The 21,842-nt window shown below is 36.1% G+C and overlaps 1 protein-coding gene across 1 annotated transcript in view; it reads left to right on the plus strand.

The window, feature by feature from the left end:
- Window positions 1-21,842, plus strand: part of LMBR1 (limb development membrane protein 1) — a 79,397-nt gene that overhangs the window by 48,981 nt on the left and 8,574 nt on the right. The window contains exons 6-16 of the mRNA XM_030008512.2: window positions 16-142; window positions 578-646; window positions 3,107-3,171; window positions 4,310-4,382; window positions 10,410-10,490; window positions 11,508-11,584; window positions 11,821-11,898; window positions 12,816-12,889; window positions 13,116-13,206; window positions 14,714-14,780; window positions 19,129-19,290. Of these exons, the coding sequence (XP_029864372.1) occupies window positions 16-142; window positions 578-646; window positions 3,107-3,171; window positions 4,310-4,382; window positions 10,410-10,490; window positions 11,508-11,584; window positions 11,821-11,898; window positions 12,816-12,889; window positions 13,116-13,206; window positions 14,714-14,780; window positions 19,129-19,290 (964 nt within the window). The remainder of the gene's footprint in view (window positions 1-15; window positions 143-577; window positions 647-3,106; window positions 3,172-4,309; window positions 4,383-10,409; window positions 10,491-11,507; window positions 11,585-11,820; window positions 11,899-12,815; window positions 12,890-13,115; window positions 13,207-14,713; window positions 14,781-19,128; window positions 19,291-21,842) is intronic.

Consider the following 21,842-nt stretch of genomic DNA (forward strand, 5'->3'; position numbering starts at 1 on the left):
CTCTTCTGCCCATAGGGCATCAGAGCACGCATTTTGGAAACCCTTGTCATGCTTATTCTTCTTGCACTGCTTATCCTTGGAATCGTATGGGTGGCTTCAGCACTCATAGACAATGATGCTGCCAGTATGGAGTCTTTGTATGGTATGGAATTCAAAAAAACACCCCACTAGTTTGATTTTAATTATGGAGATGGATGTTCTCAATTAAATGTATTTCTAGTAAATGCTATGTGAGTTTTGCACAGGTTGTGAAGAAACTGAATTAATTTAGTCAGTACCATTTTTTTTCTGTTAAATACGTTTTTAGCATGTTGAGAAGTTCCATGCTCATGTGGGCATGATGTATGCTAAAAGCAAGTGACTTAAGTGGAATGGAAGTAAAAGCTGAAGATATTTTTCAAGCTAAAGTACTTGGGAATTTAGTCGCCTGCAGGATTATTAACTGAGTAATTCTTAATTTATTCTTGAAAATACAATCGTTCAATCCTGAATGCTTAAGAAGTTAATTCAGTTGTGTTTGTGACGTAAGTAGCCAATTTGTAATAAGCTAAGGCTGTGCTCCATCTTTTCTTTACAGACCTCTGGGAATTCTACCTCCCGTATTTATATTCCTGTATATCACTGATGGGATGCTTGTTACTTCTGTGTAAGTATTTTCCTGATTATTCTAGAAGATGAATGACTTTACCTATTTTTTTTTTTAAAGAGTAAAGGAAACTTTTTCATTGTGAAAATGAAGATTGTGAAATTTAAGAGTGTGAATTTTTTTTTTTTTCATTATTAAGTTTAAATTTACATGTAAATTTGTTAGGTTTGGGTTCTGAAGTTTGAACAAATGCTACGTTGCATTTTCAGGTTTTGAGGAACTTCACACCTCACCCCAAATCATTTCAACTTTTAACTTTTTAAAGCAGGTATTTGAAAAATAGGGACTCCTTTCTGCAAAGAAAAGCACAGCTTTTAAATGAAATATCTGCACGATGTCAGTGGTATGAAGAGAAAGTTATGTTGGAACACTTGGTTTGTCCTATATTCAGTAAGCTATCCTTCTTCCTTTTTTAACTGAAAATGTCCCGGTATAGACAGAAGTTGGAACACAGAGCAATTAGCCTTCATAATCACAAAACTGGTATCTGGCCGGTCTGGAGGTCTGTTATATGATTGCATATAAAACAAATGCAGTAAAAAACTCCAATCTTATACCAACTGGTCCTAGCCAGAGTTCAGTCATCCCTGTTAAGGGGAATAAGAAAGATGATGGAAGGCTCCAAATCCCACTTACAATTTCAGCGCCGCCCCCCCCCCCCCCCCCGAATAATTTCTAGAAAATTGCTGAGAGGGGGACAGAACATCTCTCTCTCTAGATGATCATGGTTTCACCTCTTCTCCAGGCTTCATACGTTTACAGCTAACACTTACAGGGCTGTTACTGTGGAGAAAGGGTGGGGAAGGATAGTTTGAAGTATTCTTAAAACTAAGCAGATCTACCTATGAAAGGTATTTCTCACTGAGACCTTGGTGAGTCTCCTTAGGTTCTCTGTATGTGGAGATTCTTAAATTCACTTTAATGGAGGGAGGGGGGGAGTAAAAAAAAAAAAGTGGTTCTGAATGTCTCATGTAGGCTGTTCAAAAGTCTGATTCACAACAGTTGCTGAATGTTTTAATGGGGAAGTTGGCTTACAAACTTCCTGGATCTGTCTTGCACTTTGTTTCAGCAGAGCTGAAAAAACAGTGTATGTTCTGGGGCTATGGTAAACTAGTTCACCAAAATAATTGGAATTAAATGCCAGTTTTTGGAAGTTATTTGTAACTTGCACAAGCAAATCACTAAAGTGAGTTAAGGCCCTCCAAGCTGTTATATCTGTGTAGCTGAAAGGGCAGCATACAGCAATGGGAAAGTGGTAGATGCTGGGGTAGAGCTTCATTAGAGCTTCAGCTGGTGTAATTGCTGAGGCAATGTATGAGTAAGGCTTACTGTGGTGGCGATTTGGAGCATTGCTTCCTTTCCCTGTTCTCCTTTTCCTGCAGGCTTCCTCTGTAGTAAAGGAAGACTAACTTAAGTTAGCCTTTTTGAATACTCTTGTATTTTTCCTGTAATACATAGTAGTCATAGTGAAACACTAGTTAATAAAAATAAATGTAATCCTTACTATAAAATCTTGTGTGCTTCTCCGTTTTTTGGCAACACTTTTATTGTAATGGAAACTATAAATATATATCCTCATACATGCTGTTACAAATCCCTTCCATCTCCTACGCAATTCAGTACTTGAAGGCTGTTCTCCCTAAACTGTTGATTTTTACTAATAATTTTCTATTATCATGGTTTGAGCCTTTCTCCCAACAAGCGTATATGTACCATACCTGGAAACCATCACAGGCTATGATCAAAAAGGGCCAATTGTTATTTCATAGAAAAGTAGCTTAAAATCTGGTAGCTGAGCCTACTATCAACTGAAGTTGGAGCATAACTTTCAGAGCAAAGCATTTGATTTCTTGACCTTACAGCTACACCTGTGCTAATAGATAAAATGTGCCTGAGATGTTCTCCAGTGCTATGGTGAACTACTGTTGTTCGATCCATGATATTACAGTTTGCGGAAGGTGGCTGTGTACGTATTGCCTCATGATAATGGTTCCTGGACTGTATAACTCCAGAACTGCACCTGAGAATTGTTTGGGAGAGTGCTAACTGGTCCAGGGCAAATCATGCCAGGGATAGTTCTAGCAGTTTACTGGTGTAGGCAATGAAGTCTTAATGCCCAGGAATGTATCCTGGCACTGCTGAATTTGCTAGTGTAGACATAGCCTCTGGTGCCACATGCTTTGAATAAATAATTACTTGAGCAAGTTTAAGGTATCTGATTATATGGTGTTCCTTGTTGACAAAAAATTCAGTTGTGTTCTTGGAGGGGAGAGGTGCTTGTCATCTTCAAAATTCATATGATAGCAATGTGTTTTAAAATTCATATCGGAGTTTGAAGCTCTTTGCAGTTCTCTTCAAAGCCATGCTTGGTTATATGTGGAATAGCACATTGCACATCCAAATAAAAATTGGTCTTTGACTTACAAATCACTGTTTTGCATAATCTTTCTTCCTCTGCAGTATGCACACCAGTGGGACTTTCACGGATGTTTACAGTAATGGGTCAGTTGCTCGTGAAGCCAACGGTAAGTGTTACACAAATCTGTCCTCATGTGCTGTCTATTATAAGGTAGAATCGCATTAGGGTACTTTCTTTTAGAATGCTTGCACTTCTACATAATTCTCTCTTCAGTTCATGAGAGTTTCTATAGTCAATATTTGTGTGCCTGTTTAAACTTTTTCATATAGCACAAAAGCCTGTTTTTTTTCCACAGAAAAAGGGTTTTTTTTAACTGTGTAGACTTCCTCTGATTTTCCAATTTATATAACAGCTACTAGCATTAATATTTATTGCCGGTATTGCCTACTATGTCTGTTTTGCAAATGCCTGAAAGGTGTGGGCCTGTTCTGAGTTCAGGAGCAAAGGATACAAGACCAAATTAAGGCTGGATAACAAGAAGAGTACCTGGTGGTATACTTAGATGGGTAAAATGTAGGTAGTTGGCATCTGTAAGAACTACTTATACATAAATACTTTTCTTGTACTGAGTGCTGTGAGGGAAAGGAGAAGTTTGTTCCATGTACAAGTGCTCTAGTGACTTTGCTGTCATGTCTCCTAGTTTGTATTTACTAAAATTTGGGTGTACTTAGGTCTTGTGTTCCTTTTCATTAGTCAGTTCAACCTTGAAAATACAAAGAAATTATATACTGTTTTGCTATCTGTAAGCTTTAAACTCAAAGCACCTGATAGTAAGGTAGACAGACTTCATTTATGTGGTTTTAGCTTCCAACAGCAATTTATATTTGCTTGAAATACTGGCTTATGTGAAAAGTCACTTTTTAATATACTTTGTCAAAATCTGCAGTTACTTTTGTTTAAATCAAGTAGAGTGTGAAGGTTGATAGGCTGATATGATTTGAATGTACGTCAGATGTACTGTCCCTTCCCCTGTTCCCTAAGTCTCTTTAGATTGAAACTGAACATAAGAGCTTTAACCTGAAATGAAAACTTAACAGAAAGTTTGCTTACAGTAAAGAAATACATCTGTAACAGAATAGAATAATCTTCTGTGGAGTTATTATTTGTATCAGTATTGTAAAGTTGTAGACTATATATTTAAAATATAGGTTACTAGAACAAAATGAACCTGACTAGATTAGTGCAGTCAGAAAAACAAGTGACTCTGATACTCAGTCAGTTCATGTTTCTGTTTCCAAATACAGATCCTTGAAGACCTAGATGAGCAGATGTATATCATCACTTTAGAGGAAGAAGCAATTCAGAGGAGGCTTAATGGTATGCTTGTTCTGATACTGCTTCAAATTCAGTATTTAGAGTAGAGTGGTTCTGGTCAGGAGTATTGATCTCTCTGTTACATAGCTGCTTCTCTCAAAATAGAAAATTTCAACATCTTAGTACATAACAAGCATTATAGGCTTACATTTCATTGCTCACTGTGTTGTTCAAGATTTGCTTGTGGGTGTGTGTGTGGTTTGCTTTGTTTTTAACATGTTGTTCAGCTCTAATATGTGAATATTCTGAGACTGAGAGCTCAAATTGAGTAGTTGGCCAGACCCACCACCCTTACTGCAAAATAGTTTGGATTGGTAAATGACTATTTTAGCCTTGTCTGAAGAACAATGAATTTATATTAGCAAGAGGGTCAACTTCCTGCGTTACGAGTTTTGGTTTTTTTGTTTTGAGGATTTTTTCTGTTTCAGTTCATTATTATTTAGAATCTTAGGTAATAATTCATTAAACATCAGAGCAGTCCTTTATATTCTAGGACCTATTTGATGAATTTAATAATTCTAATACTTCTATTAATGAATAATTAAAATGAATAATTATACAAATGTTTTAGACTTATTTAGTGTTACAATTTTGCACTTCTTTATAAGGTGTTTCTGTTTCGAAGTATGTCAAAAACAGTATGAAGCTTTGGCTTCTAAGAGAAAGAGTATTGCAGCATGGCAGGCACCAATTACGGAAAATGTATTGATTCTATAAACCTGGAAATCATGTTGTACAAATTCTGTTCTGAATTGCTTTTAACTGCATGAATAAGCCATCCATCCACAATTTATACAATTGCTTCTAGGTTGGAAAACCAGAGAATATTCATGTCATGACACATCCATTGTTGTGTTGTCTTACGACTTATTGTAGCCTTTATTTTCTTAATTTCCTGCCTTTCTCTCTTATTCTTCAGTCTTCTGTCATATATCTCAGTCTTTTCTTCTTTCAAGTCTCAGTAAGTCTCCTTTCGAAGTTGCTTGGTCAGGGAAAGTACCTTTGATAACAGTAGATCATGGTGGTCGTCTTTTTTCCAGTGTTTAACATTTGTGGAGGAGTAGTGACTTATTTGTGCTAAAATCAGCCATTGTTTCAGTTTAAAAGTAATGTTCACCTTTGCTGTTTCGGAAGCTTAGGTTTTTATACTGATGTGCATATATATGTACATATTTACATACAGACATGCAAAAAGGTGCATGCAGTGAATGTCTTTGAAGCTGTTATGGGGTAATTATAATTGTTCTGTGTGTTTGATGTTAGCTAGCAACTGTAAAATGTTTGTTACTGAATATTTGATGTTGTCATGGTGATTGTGCTTATGTACAAGAAAAGCGATACAGAAAAATGACCCAGTAGTTATTCAGTTATCTATTGGAAGTAGTGCAGAGTGGTTGGTTTCCACTATTCAAGTGGAGAATGGGATTATTTAGGTGAGGATTGTCTGCTGTTTTTCTGCATAGAAGTCTATGCAACATAGTTAATATTGCAATTTAGTAATGTCACTCCTGAGGTGGAGCTAGTCTGTTCGTAGGCATTTACTAATTGGATCTGGATTTGGGACATGTGCAGGTGGCTCCCCTAAGCAGTAGCCGAAAGACTGGATTCTCTTTCAGTGAATCGGTTAGTATTCAATGTAAAGTGGAACTGCAACCCACCCATGTTCCACAGAGCTCTCACCAGCCTACTCGTGAGAGGTGAAAGATGTGGGGCTTAAATGTCCTTTGACAGGAGAGGGAACTGAATTCTCCTGTTTCACATGCTGAGGGAATGGTATTGACACCACCATCTGAAGGAATGCTTGAAACCCCATAGTTTGGTGTACAGAGGAAAATTAATGGGCTTAAGCCGAAAAGTAAATAAAAATCTAAGCTGAGATATAGCATGTGGGTGGGGGGCAGTGTGGTATACGCACAAGAAGATACTCTGCAAGATTTTTGTGAGTAATTATTTAGGTAATTTTAAGTATGGTTCTCATTTATGTGGCCAGCATGGAAAGCTTCATCTTCTCTGCCAGAAGTCTTTCTAATACATATGAATTTATGCCAGAAAAACAGATACCTTTTTTGCCAGAACTATGAAGACTCATGCTTATCGTGTCTATTGCATGTTTAAAAAATGTGTACAAAAGGAGGTGTGGTGCTAATTACATCAGTAAATGTAGTGCTGTGATGTCAGAGGCCATAATCTGTGACTTAACACACAGATTGTGCAAGTGTTTTTGTTGTTGTATCGGAGCAGATATATTAGGCTACAGACTTCCTGTGCCACGGCAGTTGCAACTCTTCCACAGTTGCGGTAATGGAAATACATACATGTGCTTAAGTAACCCTGCTGGACAGTTTTGCAGTGAAGTGTTCTAAAATGTATACTCCATTTATATGTATAACCAAAGAGTTGAATTTTTATTAAAACTGGAGAGGACAAGAGCACAGGCTTAAGTGATACTTGATGATTGTCAGTGCTGATTTTTTTTTTGTTTTTCTTGGTAGAATAATTGCTGTCACACTCCTAGCACTACTTTGCCCTGTCCTAATTAATGTTTCCTTAGACAGTGTCTGGACATAGGAAGGGGGTAACATGAATCAGTGTTCCTGCTGAATAGGCTGGGTAAAGCCTGTGTTTTCAGGGAAGGAAAAAAGTTCAGCTGTGTGAGCTGGTGCCATTCTTGATTCATATATATGTAACTATCTTGGTGGTGATGCAATTGATAGAGTATTCTGTAAAGCTCTTTATATTTGAAAACAAATCTAACTGTGAAACTGCATATCTTCTTTGCGGAAACTAATTTTCTTCCTTCTCAGATGTCTACAGTGTATAACTGAAAATCGGAGGAGGAGGGAGGGGAAAGTTTGATTGTGTTATCTACCCTAGTATTTTTATCTATTGAAGAGATACTGGGCTTTGGGAAAATGTTTGTTTCCAGTGTATTATATTTCAGTACCCACATCACTCCTACAGTCGAAGAATAAAGCTGGGACTTTTTTATATTAAAAGAAAAAAGTTGCCTTCAGCTATTAGTTTTCCTGAATCCAAAGAGACGGGTGGGGTAGGATCAAAAATACTTACTTGATCAAAGTTATTGGCTCTGAAGGTATCCTTACCTATGTAAGAAAGATGAAAGGTGTTGTTTTTATTGCACGCTAGTAACAGTGTAATTTTGAACTAATTGGTGTTGAACTGCCAATCACCTAGGGGGAATGCAAATAGATACTCTTACAATTTCCTTTGAGGTACTGAAATCTTATGTCGGGGCTGGAAGAAAAACAGAATAATACCGTTAAATTGACCTTAAATGAGCTGCTTTGTGGCTTTCTTGGAGAATCCCTTCTAACTTTTCATTGCTAGTCCAAACAAGTCTTGTCTACCAATTTGATTTATTGGCTAGACAGCGCTGACATTGAACTTTGTGCATGTTTGAAATAAAGCTAATGTTATAGAGCTTTTAAGAATTTAGCTGCATCCTTTTCAAATACTCTTTTGACTGATCTGAAACTTTGCCTTCCCCTCTCATAAAATATCCTTTTGTATACCAACCTGTTGTTTGCTACTATTTTTAAGGAGGAACTACAACAGCACTTAAATATGATTCAGAATTTCTACTGAAGTGTCTCTTAGGGACCTAATGCAATCACACTGACTTTGTTGGAAAGAGTCCTGTGAATATCAGTGTTTTGAGCTCTGGATTTTTATATTGAAGGCAGGGAACAACATATATCTTGAATAAAGCTATTCCTTGGAGACCCCTAAATCAATTATGGAGAAGAAGAAAGTGTCAGATGCTAACTCGAGTTTTCTTACTTTTTCAACTGCATCCATTAAAGTTCTTGAGACTTTTTCCACTGAGCTCTATAGCTATCCTTTTTCTTAACTCATAGTGATAAGTCATTCCATAAAACAGATGGTTTAGAGGTTTTTTTGGAGAGAACACATCAGCACAAAAGCTTATTTTTATAATGATAATGAAGTTTTTATTTAAAAAAAAACCCCAACTTTTTCTAAAACCCTCCATATTATGATTACTTATTTAAAAAACACTGAGAAATTAAACTGACAATCATACTGCAGGTACTTGAAGTGAGTAGAAGTGGTTACAAAACAGCATTTGTCTGTCTTGCTGGTTAGTCCTGGGATTTGAGATATGTATATATTTGAAGCCCTGTAAGTATTACCACATATGCATTATGTCACTGATATCAAAGAGAAATGTTTAGGCATAGCACAGAGGTTATGTGTTATATACAAAAATGTGTGTGAAAGAAGCATGCGATTAAACATGTAAAAATTAATTTTTGAAACAGCTGGATGCCTCATTGATAATTTGACTGCATTGAAAAAATCAGTATTAATATTCTGAAATAAAAAATAGTAAAAGTTTAAAAAAAAGTCCAAGAAATACTCTTATATATCTTGGTTTTCAGGTAGGACCTTACTGTGCTGGAATGTGGGGGCTGATGGGATGACAAATTCACCTTCTCATCTTGTACTGAGATTTCTGGATGGATGAGCAGACAACAGAAAATAAGGAAATAATGAGACTGGACTATAAAGTAGTGTTAGTGTGCCAGCAACCTGAGTGCTATTTAGTTTTTGTAGGCAAATGATCAAGATATGAGATAAAAGCCTGGACAAGACTATTAATCTCATAGAAATTTATTGGAGAGTGTTTTAAAAAAAGTATCTGGAGCATGGTGCTATTAGAGGTTAGCCTGCAATCAAAGGTGAGGCTGAGGGTAGGGAATGGCCAACAGGTGAAGGGTGTCAATGTAAATCGAGAAAGCAGATACCGGAGAGGATTTAGGGTTTATTAAGACCTTGAACTGTCACTGTCACAGAGTGTTTTCGCAGACTGAGATTGGCCTGGAATAGACAGGGAAAATATAAGCCCTCTTAACTTATTTTCAAGTGCGATCATTCAGAAATAAAAGGGATGAAAGTGGGGCAAAGATGAGTGGAGAGTGTCTCTAACTTAACCCGGGAAGAATATTTCCAGTTTGTGATGATTGCAAAGAATAAAAGCTAAAGCAGAAATTATGAGATTGGGACTGAAGTAGCAGATCTCTAGTCAGCATTTCAGAGCTGTGTCATTGCTTGAACACTGTGCAGTTGTTTGTAGAGGAACTGGAATCAAGGAGAGAAACCACAGTGTGCTTGCACTGGAAAAGATGGGTGGCTGGAAGAGAATAGGAGGTTGAAGGGAAAAACGGTGGAGAGGGAGAATGGGCTGGGTTTCCTAGAGCCCCTGTAGGGGTAGGAGGAAGACTTGCTGAGCAACTTTTAGGCAGAATTAGGAAGGGAGAGAGGAATTAATATTACAGTTGTCAGTTTTCAGCTGGGGTAGAGGAGGGAGTTTGAGGAGTTGCACAAGTGACATGCATATGCTGTAAACTGTAAAAAGGAAAGTGAAAGAATATGGTCTCATGGGTGGTTGTGTGGAAGATCTGATTGTGGTTGTCAGAGGGAGCTTTGCAGCAAAAGACTGACCAAATCAGGCAAACTGATAAGAGCAGAAGATATGTCAACAAGCAGGTCAGCAGTATGGAAACTGAGTTTGCTGAGTAGAAAGGACTGGGGAAAGGGAGAGAGGGGCAGAAGCTGAAACTGGAGGTCCAGCTAACAGCTTACTTAGTTTGGAGGCAAAGGTCCACTTTGTCTTCAAGTTGATAAATAATAATGCCCTTGAAGGGCATCCAGAGGTTCTTTACATCTTGATATATGAATCATATAGAGATAGAAGAATGAGGCATTTAGAACCATCCTGCGTCAGGCTGCCGCACCATAACTGGTTTATGACGGAAGGTCACACTGTGAAACCTCTGATGTGTTGAACTTTTCTGGTTAGACAGAGTTAGAGGGTTCTTGACTAAGCCTCTGTTTTTTGAAAAGTAGTTGAAGAGTCTCAAAGAAACACCTGCAATTTAAAGCCACAAGTGTTAATGTGATGCTTCCTAAATCTGAATTGTCACAGTGTGTCTTACAGTACTATAGTTAGTCTCATCCAAAAGAAAATACTGTCTTCTGTTTTAAAAGGTATATCTTCCACAGTGGAATACCAGACAGTAGAGTTGGAACGGGAGCTTGAAAAAGTAAAAAGCAAGAAAACGAATCTAGGTAATAAACTTTTTTTCTACCGTTTCATGTGGATTGCAGTTTAATAAATGACCTTAAGATGCTGTTTAGCTTGTAGCAGTCACTTGATTGGTTCCAGTTTGTTCTTACCGAAATTTGTGCATTTGCAGTCCTTTCAAATTGTCAATAGTTTCTACAAATACATTATATGGAATTACTGCACCCCTCTAACAAACCAATTTAAGTAGGGAGTCTGATTTGGATCTTATTTTTAACGTAATTTTAGAGAAATTGTAACGCTCTTGCATGGAGTTCATATAATGATATGCTGATGATTATTTGGGATAATCTAAGACATTACTTTCCTCTCTGTTTTTGAATTATTTCTGTAGAAGTCAAATTGTGTTTAAGAACAGTAAAATAATTCTTAGCAGGTTTGTGTCTTTTAAAACTGAAAAGTGATACTTCTGGTAATGGCAGCCATGCAACAGGAATCTCCTTACTTATTTAAAGGCTTGCAGGATTTTGCATTTATCAGTGTGTTATGTGCAAAACTAAGACTGTGGTAAGAAAAAGTTGTTGGGTTTTCTTTACAGACATAATAGTGATGTCCAGTGAGTTAGTCTTGCCTTTCTTGCCTTATGTTATAAGAGGAAAATACTGTTTAAATATTTGAAATTCCTTTCTGTCTCTTTAGTTCATACTAAAATACACATATAAACGGCATATTTTTAAATTCAGTATATTTTAAACTTTGCAGAACTGCTGTGTGCCAGGGGAAAAAAAATGTTATGGTGAAACATGTCTGTAGACAAGAAAGAAAAACCTGCTTCTCTCCATCTTCCCAGCCTTTCTTTAAAGAGGCTTCATATTTTTGGCATCACTTTGTACAGCTCTTCAGGGTGGATATTTTTATGAACTGGTTGGTGTCGGTTCAAGATGAGATTACTTTTGTTACCCATAGTTATAACAAGAGCTTATAGATAGCTGAATGATTTTTACTTGTTTTATTCTAAGGTTATGTACGGTATTAAGGTTCTGTTTTTCTGTTCTGAACAGAACGGCGGAAAAAAGCTTCTGCTTGGGAAAGGAATTTAGTCTATCCAGCTGTTATGATTTTGCTATTAACTGAGACGGTAAGAATTTTTGCTCTTTCCCCCCACCCCAGCCCCAACAAAAAGTATGAAGCATTCTTCGGTCATTTGGGGGAATAGTTTTAAAATTTTTGAGTGATGTGTGTTTAAGCAACAAACTTGATATTCTTTTCTTGACCATTTTAAAAGAACATTATGAAATCTGGTGAGGATGAAGGTATACATTTAAAAAATGTGTAATACTTCTAAATAACAAGACTGTTTCTACTTCTTTATAGTCCATCTCAGTCCTCTTAGTTGCTCTCAACATTCTTTACCTGTTGGTTGATGAGACTGCAATGCCAAAGGGATCAGGGGTAAAGTAAACTTCTCTTACAATTTTTATAACTTTAGTAAAGCTTGGGAGCCCTTACAAAAGTGCAAGTGAGAATTTCTGCTTTAATAACATTGAAGCTAATGGGTCTCAACCTTGACTTTGCTTCTAGGTTTTGGTCCTGTGCACACATAAACATTTATTACATGTCATGTTATAGTGAGTTCTTAATAAAACTAGTCCAGAATCTTTATGAAGATACAGTGATTCACTAAAGTCAGTCAGTAATCTGGAGTTTGCATTTTGCTCATGTCTCCTACTTTTATACAGACTAGGAATGTGCAATTTAAGAAACTATGTTAATTTAAGAAACTATGTTAAAAACCAATATGAAAAGCCTGTCTTGGTTTGTGTTCCTCTTAGAAAACATGACATTTTTTCCTCCTTGATTATAAAAATACTTCAAGGAGGTAAAGAACAGCACATTGAGTAGTAATATCTTTAATCATGAGGGTTTTTTTATTAACTTGGGAATGCTTTCCCCTGCATAGAGCTGTATATGAGCTTGCAGAGCGATATAAGGTGTTTAGTGGTGATGGCCGCTCTGTGGTATTGTGAACAACTAGAAGTGTCTTCTTTTGAGACCTCTTATTTTAATTTCTAAAGTAATGGAGTATGGATAAAAATGCAGAATGGTGGGTAGATGTAGCGTGCATAAAATGTGAATTATTACACCTTCTGTCTTAGAAGTACATTTCACTCAAGTTTGAAAGCTAGCTGATGCAATTGCATAGGATAGGAGACTTGCAGGTTAGAACATCGGAATGCCCCTTAAATACTGAATTGAGAAAAGGCTGTATTTCATGTAAGATGTTAGGTTTTTTGGTCCTGGTAGAAGTTAACTTTATGAACAGTTGTGTGTATCTTATTAAATTATGCAAAGTATTTTTCTCCTTGTAGGGGCCTGGAATAGGAAATGCCTCCCTATCCACCTTTGGTTTTGTGGGAGCAGCACTTGAGATAATTTTGATTTTGTATCCTTTAAGAATTCTGTCTGTTAACAAGTATTCTGTCTAGTTTTCTGGGACACTGGTAATTTACTAAGACACTTGCCTGGAAAGAAGAAAGAGATAGGTCAGTCCTCAAGCACTCGAAGTGTTTTTGTTTTTTTTCTTTGGTTCTTAAGACTTTCAGGAGACTGCTGAGAACTTGAGTGAAACTTGCATTCCTTGGAGGTTCCTTTTTCCTTGATTCTCACAGCTATCTTATGGTATCCTCTGTCGTCGGCTTCTACAGTCTTCGTTTTTTTGAAAATTTCACTCCCAGGAAGGATGACACAACTATGACAAAGGTAAGGTAAAGTCTGTCATGGTGATGGTCCCCTCCTCTTTTTCTTGCCACCCAAGACAAACTGACTCTTTTAGTTAGTAATTGCCCTGAATGGCTCATTTGCAGTGATCAGTATTTGTTTGTAAGCTGCGTAAACACAAACTGGAAGATTTTCAAAATGCTGAATGAGTGGGAAAAAGGATGTGCTCTGTTTAGTTTGGATGGCATCCATTCACTTGTAAAAAGCTGGGAATAGCAGAGCTTGTTAACTAGCTATAGAAAAGCTAGTGAAAGAACTTTTTTCAAAGGAAACGTATTGCTAATGAGTAACTTTGATTGTGCTAACTGTACTTCAGGGAGCTTGTTTGAAATCTGAAGAACTTGGTTGCTAGAAGTAATAGACAAAGTAATTCAAATTTGAATAATTAAACTAAGACTGAGGAGGTCTATTCAGCAATATTTTGCAGTCTGAGGCTAATTTGACTTTCTACAATTTAGCACTGGCTTCAGAATAACAAATGCTGTTACCTAATGCGGAGGAACATGCTTAGGTTTTTTGGCAAAATATTCCCACAGCTGACAAGGGGAGGTGATCAGTAACCAAGGAACAGATGTTGAATTTAATTATTTTTTTCAATGTGCTTCATTGTTTGCTGTTTGTTTGGTTGAGGTTTTTGTTGTTTTTTTTTTTTAAAGTAATAGATAAAGACATTTTTACCATAAACTGTTGGAAGTGAGAAAGTAGGTAATAACACAGAATGTTTATAGTAGATAGGTAGTAGGGAGTTGGAATGTTCTTTATGTTTTCTATTGATTATTTACAGTACACCAGGAATAGTGTAGAAATAAACAGTGAATGGACAAATGTCTACCTACTTTCAAGAAGTTTTCTGGTGTTTTCTTTTGGATTCTGATAGAATTAGAGCTGAAGAAAGTGATTCCTTGTGAGAGAAAGTTTCAATTACTCTTTATAAAGGCTTCACAAAAACTAGAGTAAAATCTAACAGCTGTGAATTTTTTCGTACTATTTAAAGTAGTCAACAGGCATTCAATTGAAAGGAAGCTCTTTGTTGTAATTTTTTAAATAATGCTAATCCTGCAAGCAGTTACATACAAAGCCTAAGCTGATATATCAGTCATCTATTCTAAGCCCATGGAATGGTTCTTTTATAAAAAGTTTGCAGGAATTAAGTAAACAGTTGATGCTTTGCAACATGGTAGTTTTGAATTATTTCGAATCTCAGCATACGTAACACTTTGATTAAAAGCAAATAATTACTTTTTTTTTTTTAACTTGTCTATTGGATCATCATCATCATCTTGTGTAACACCATATGGAGGAGTGTGACAGAAGTAAGCAAGACTAACAATATGATATTGTAAATTGCTTTAGGTTCAGTTTGAAGAACGTAACTTTCAGGAATTGTTCTTCTTCATCCTGACCACTGTTTTTCTTTTTCTTTTTTTTTTTTTTTTTTTGTTTAGCAGTGCCATTTATAATTTAAATGCTGTTTGTCATTTTCAAACAGATCATTGGAAACTGTGTCTCAATCTTGGTGCTGAGCTCTGCTTTGCCAGTGATGTCAAGGACACTGGGTAAGTGAAATAGAAGTGTAAAACATTGTAAAACAGGATGTTTAATTGAGTTTAAAAAAATCACAAAAAAAGAACAGCCTGTAGCTGTACCTTTCATAGTATGTATTTAGTTTGCCACCACTTTCAACAGAAAGAGCATGTATGTGTGACCTTCTTTTCTACATCAACATGAGCTGTTGAACATACATTCTACATACATGAACTGCTGAACATACGTTCTAAAAAAAAATGCTAAGATTTTCTAGAGAATATATTCTTTTAAAAAGGTAGGTCAAATTTTAAACTTCTTAAAACTGGAGATGGTGAGAAGAATAGATACAGAGACTGCTTGTTCAGGGCAGTATAAGATAGTTTCATGTTCACTGTGAAATTACAGTGCTCAGTTTTTGTGAAAAAATACATTTGGGGATTTCAGGTATAACCTTCTAGATAACATTGAGTACAAATGTCATTTAAAAACAGTTAATGACTCTTCATTTGTTATGTTTTTTATCAGCAATGACACTAGATTACTTTCATTTTCCCCTAAAATAATCTGCTTGCATTCTTTGTTACTTCAGTTTTCAAATATAAAAATTTGGAGTCTAGCATGGTAGAACTGAAGAATTTCTGATTTTATTGTTAAGAAATGGCAGTAGCATTTAAAGTGGAAAAACTATTTTAACCAGTTGGAAAGACAAGATGTTTTGTATCTTCATTTTGTTTAATTACATAATCTTCAACTTGAATTCTTGAAGTTAGATTGCAAGGCTATTACATGTTTAAGTAGCGCAGAATACTTGCAGCTAATGTGAATTTCATTGGGAACATTAAATGGAAGAAAACAAAAATCTTCACCTCGGGCTGTACGAGTCTTAAGTACAAGTTCAGGAGTTTAAGCTCAGGCCCACAGACCAGTAATGTGTACCCAATAGTTCTGTAGCTGTTTTTCTTTTCAACCAGAATACTGTCGAATCAAGAGTAGTTAATATTTTCTGCTAAACTATACTGTATATTTTCATGCTGTATATATCTACAGATGATGAGGGTTTTTTAGATTTACTAGATGATTTGTGTAACAAAAAACCCCAACCTGTAATGCATTTTGGAGGGTTGAATCTTAAAATACACGTTCTAGAGCTCATGTTTTAAAAATCTGTAGTAAAACTTCACAAAAGTGCAAAAGAATAATTCAAGTATTTAAAGTAGTGCAGTTTTAAAATATAGCCAGTATGATAAAGATCTAAGAAGTCAAACAGTTCCAGTACTTAGAGCAAGATGTTATGTTGAAAAATCAGTGTTTTAGAGTAGAATTTTAACATTAGTATTGTATCCACTAAATTACTGCATTCATCACTTGTTTAAAAAAAAATAAAAATTATTGTTAATGATCTATGAGATTAACAGCTGATAATAAATGGATTCTGTGGAAGTAAGTATACATGCTGGGTGCATTGTTGTCTCATAGGAAACAGATTAATGGTAAAACTCACTTGAAAAAAAAAAAAGGACTAACAAATGAAATTCCTGAATAGTTTGCCATAGAGATAAATAAAAGAAGAAAAAAGATGGAACAATTAACACACAGCTAACAAATGCACAGTCACAGCTGTCCAAACAGGATTAATAGAGTGTATTAGAGTACAGTGAGTCATGTGGTGCTTTGCAGAAATATCAACATGTGTTGCACTACATGCTACTGCCCTGTGGCACTGAATAGATGAAAAGAAATAAATATGTTAAGCAGATTCATAGTCTTTTTCACTTTATTAAAAAAGCGAGTTTCTAGAATATACAGAAAAGACTAGACTTTATCATTATGGGAAAGGTAAAAAAGCAAAAGTTATCTAATAAGTGTACTGATCTTTTGAAATATTAAAAATGGAAATAAGAGAATTTTTTACATGTTTCATAGCATTCTCATTAGATATGTAGGTGGTGTATGTCTCTAATCTGTCATTCTTTTAGAACTCCAGGAAAGTTTTTACTAAAATAAGTTATTTTACTAAAATAAGTTAACTCATTTTTTCCAGAACTTTTCAGCCTTTTAGTAGTCCTTCTTCAAAAATGTTTCCCACCAGCACCATATTGCTAACCAGTGAGAAACAAATTCGAAAAAGGGCAGTTAATAGTCAAGAATACAGAAAGTAAGAATTGCAAACAAAATTGAATTTTCTAATATACAAAAGTTTTTCTAGAACTCTCCTCTTGAGAATTATGGTTTAAGTAAATAATGATTTGAAACTCACTGGTATGTGTAGTCTAAAACCATAGTATTTTTTTTTTTTTTTAACCTGAATAAATCTTTAATAGTTTATTCGGTAAACTGTCACCAACTCTCTTGGATATATATTTATGTCCCCTAGAGATGTAGCTTTCTGTTCAGTTACTGAGTGGTTTTTCAAATTGCAGTCTTGGGAGGTTTTTTTTCTCTGTGGGCTGAGTAGATACTTCTGTAAGAAAGTCATCAAAAGCTTTTTAACCCTTTCTCCCACAAATTTACAAAATAATACTGTGTCAGATCTCTTCTGATGAGCAGTGACTTTTTTTTTATTTGTAAGAGGAAAATTAATGTAATTTACGGACAATACTTTTCCCACCTGCTCTAACAGAAGTGTCAGGCTTCATTTTTGTTTCTCCTTGTAACGCCTGCTCTATTGCTAGCAGTTCTTCTGAACCTCTTTGTGTCAAGGAGTATTGTTTCTTTTCCAGAGAACTCTACGCAGTGCTCTACCTGTTTTGTTTCTTTTCCTTTAAAGGTCTGGAAGCCTATACGTTCAAACCTGACTTTCTCAATTTTCTTGTAGCTCTACGTTCTGGCTAAAATACTCTGCTGCTTTGAAAATGTTAAGGACATTGTTTGCCTTCAAGTTGTGAAAGCAACTATGTGTTTATTGTCCTTCATCTGTTTAGCAGTTAATTCAGTCAGCCAGTCTTCTTTTTGTGCTTAGACTTTCTGTGCTTTTTTGATATTTCTCCCTGCCTCTCTTGTTATTTTGGTCAGCTTCAGTGATTTCTTTGCTTTATCCTTTGTAACTTCTCCTTTTAATTTTCTTCATTTTGGCACGTTTTCCTTGGATACCAAGTTTGATTCCCATATTTTTTATTTAAATGACTGATGCAGACTACAAGAAGTGTGCGTATCTTTTAACATTGTGATAGCTGGCTGTTAAATCTTGGGTATTAAGGTACGATGAGATTTAAGTGCCAGGTTTACCCCTGACAGGAAGGTAACCGACCCTTAATTCTGTCTCCATTTATTATCACTGCTGAAGTCACAGTTCTTAAGACCCCCCAAACCCTTTCAAAATAAGACGATAGAGAACTCGCTTCCAGGAACTTCAGAGCCAGGGCTATTTTCTGATTGCCTAGTTTTCTGCTGCCATTTTAGTTCTGGGGCGAGGTAAGCTGGTTTCAACTGTGAGACCGCACATCACTGTGACATCATCCGTACCAAAAGTTTTTTGGGAATATAATGGCTCAGCAATCCTAGACAACTGTTATTTGGGGATCATCTCAGTAGTCTGCCCTTCATTCAGTGCAGTCCTTGATGTAGACCTGGCAAAGGAACAATCTATGGTTCTTCCTCTTCTGCCTTCTGGGATGGACCCTATAGCTTGTAGACACTTCCATGTTTTGGAAAAATTTTGCTCACTTAGCTTTAGTGATCGACAAGCCTTTCATCAGCACAAAGCCCAAGTGTCAGTGTTAGGAGGTGAAGAACAACTGTCAGCACTATCTTTCAGCCAAACTCTTTTCCTTCTCTTTCATAGTGCAAATGCTCTGTGGCTATAGTGGTGGGTAGACCTAGGAGAAAAAACTGCAGTTGGAGAGATGTCTTTAAACTTTGGTTTCAAAAGCAGTGGCTCTGAAAAGATGTTTACAAAGGCTTAGTGTTTACTGTAAGATGTTGTGACTCTCGTGAAAAGGCTTTTTGCTACCTGTATTTTTTAATAAGAAAGCCCATGGTGCATTTCATCTTTTTCTGGAATAGATAAGGATTTCATACAATCTGAGATTTCAAGCAGTTTTCATAGTAATACTGATTTTTTCCTAGTTATATTTTACTGAAATTATAAAAGCAGGATTCCTATCTAGAATAGACAATTTACTTCAACTCACATTATTCAAGCATTTTAGCAGGACACTTAAGAAGCATTTTGATAAGCGTGTCTTACAGTTTTACAGTGGTCAGTGAAGTGGAAAATGACCTTGAAAACATTGTCTTGTGTGTTTAACCATGTGTCTTACAGCGTGTTGTCTGAAAGAATTTTGCTTCCATATGTAAAAAGTAGTAGAGTGAAATTTTTGTGTTTCTTAAAAAATGTAATCTAGATTTTGATGTAAATCTTAAATGCAATTTTAACAGGAATCACCAGATTTGATCTGCTTGGAGACTTTGGAAGGTTTAACTGGCTGGGGAACTTCTATATTGTATTATCTTACAACTTGCTCTTTGCTATCATGACAACATTATGCCTGGTCAGAAAGTTCACTTCTGCTGTGCGAGAAGAGCTCCTGAAGGCATTAGGTAATACAGCACTGAAAATTGAGTTTGTACTTGAATGTTTCCTTTCTCCAGCATTGATAGTTTGATGTGCTACTGTTAAAGTTCTGTTGCAGCTCACAGAAAACTATTTTTTTCAGTGGAAGTTTCTGTGAGTTAAGATGAGAATGCATAGCTTTGTGTTATTTTTTGAAAAGCTGAGAGCTAAGGTACGATGTTGATCTTAATGATATGTCTGTGTACTTACTGATCTGTAGTTAGATTTTCAGCCTTTGGAGAGCACAGAAACATCCTCATTGCTACTGAGCAATTATTCCAAAATAAAACTTCAACTTGTGTGTGGGTTGGCTTTTTTCTTTTTTGTTTAAAGCAAGTTATTAATTCCTTAAAATAGTTTAGTGGAAGTCTTAGCTGCTTTGTTGTGATGCTTTTTTTTAGAGCACTGCATGTTCAGAAGATCTTTGTACAGAATATACAGAATCTGAGTAACTGGCTGAGTGAAACCTGTGCTTGATATAATCAAAATTTTGATCAAATTGTGCATTCATGTTTCTTGGCCACAGAAGAAAGGCTTGAAACATATTTGATACTAAGAGGATAAAATGTACATATTTAGTAATTGTGTTGTTAATACATCTTTACTAATTAATGAAGCTCCTACCTCTTTAGAACCCTAGAGTAGTATTTGCTTAAATTGAGAGGACTAATGGTGAAACTTCAGTGTATATTTATAACTGCGGATTCAGTTTGTAGTGTCTAAAAGGTAATTATGTTAGTTTTCACCGATTACTGCATTCCAGAGTTGTGACCCTGGTAAACAAAATCCAAGCACTTCCTAGAGTGCACCTCTACTGGTGACAATTAAGTTAAAATCAGACCTACTAAATAGGGAAATACAAAGTGACTGATAGTGTAGGATTAAAACAAGCCGTTCTGTGGTTTTTGATGTTGAGTTTTGAAGCTCCAGGGGAACGGAATAGTGGGCCAGGGATCTGTAAATCTGTCCATTGATTTTTATGCTGAAAATATTTTCAGAGAAGTTCCATTATTGATTAAGACAGATGTATGATGAGATTATGATGTATTTGACATCATCCCCCAGCTTATAGTTAAGGTCATTTTATGAGAAGACCTTGATTCATCTCTTTCAGTTGACTTGCATAATCCTATTTTTTTTGTGCAACTGTTTTGACTGTAAAGGGGTTACTTTGTATAATGTTGCAGAGCTCTGAAGGCAATAAATTAACATCAGTCAGCATGGGCTTATAGCAACAGGTCTGGTAAAACTTTAAAGTTTCTGTCTTAAAGCAAGTGATGTAAAAGATTTGTCTTGATAATTCATGGCACTTTATTAAATATTTAGTGTTTAATAAAGAATTATATATGTGGAAAGCAGATTAAGAAACTAAAAAATGCAGGCGTGGCAGGATAGTGGCCACTGGATGGCATTATTCTAGTGGATTTTTTAGGGATTTTTTTGGCCTCTTGCTATCACATATTGTGTGGTTTTGTGTAAATATTGTGATCAAAATGGAGGAGCAAAGTAACTGGTAAAAGGCTTTCATTTGACACAAGCAGGGAGTTATAAATCCTGAAAGGTGCAGGTTCCTGACACAAACTGGGTTTGGTTTCAACGCTATGCATAACAAACAGTGTCGGTTAAAAGCTGTCACATGGAATTCAAAGAACGAGAACCAAAATTTGTGTCCTCATTTCTCCCCCATGCTGAAAACTGTGATGCTGAGGACTAGAGGTTGGTGGAGCATCATAGCTAATTAGTGGAAGGTAAATTCCTGCTGCAGGCCTGTGACCAAAAGAATTCATGCAATACTGGGACTTGCAAATAATACAATATTGAGTAGACTTTATTTTTTCAGTAGTTGTCGTGGTTTAACCCCAGCCAGCAAATAAGCACTATGCAGCCACTCACTCATTCCCCCCACCCACTGGGATGGGGAAGAAAATCAGAAGGAAAAAGGTAAAACTCGTGGGTTGAGATAAGAACAGTTTAATAGAACAGAAAGGAAGAAACTAATAATGATAATAACAACAATAATAAAATGACAATAATAATAATAATAATAACAACAACAATAATAACAATAATTAATAATAGGATTGGAATATACAAAACAAGTGATGCACAATGCAATTGGTCACCACTTGCTGACCGATGCCCAGTTAGCTCCTGAGAAGCGATTCCCCCCAGGCCAACTCCCCCCAGTTTATATACTGGGCATGACGTCACATGGTGTGGAATATTCCTTTGGCCAGTTTGGGTCAGCTGCCCTGGCTGTGTTCCCTCCCAACTTCTTGTGCCCCTCCAGCCTTCTTGCTGGCTGGGAATGAGAAGCTGAAAAATCCTTGACTTTGTACAAACATTACTTAGCAACAACTGAAAACATCAGTGTGTTATCAACATTATTGTCCTGCTAAATCCAAAACATAACGCTGTCCCAGCTACTAGAAAGAAAATTAACTCTGTCCCAGCCGAAACCAGGACATGTAGTGCAATCAATTTTGGAATTCCAATGATGCAAGAAATTTAACTTGGTACATCATGGCACTTCAGTAAA

The sequence above is a fragment of the Aquila chrysaetos genome, chromosome 3 (assembly GCF_900496995.4).
Source record: "Aquila chrysaetos chrysaetos chromosome 3, bAquChr1.4, whole genome shotgun sequence".
Lineage (NCBI taxonomy): Eukaryota > Metazoa > Chordata > Aves > Accipitriformes > Accipitridae > Aquila > Aquila chrysaetos.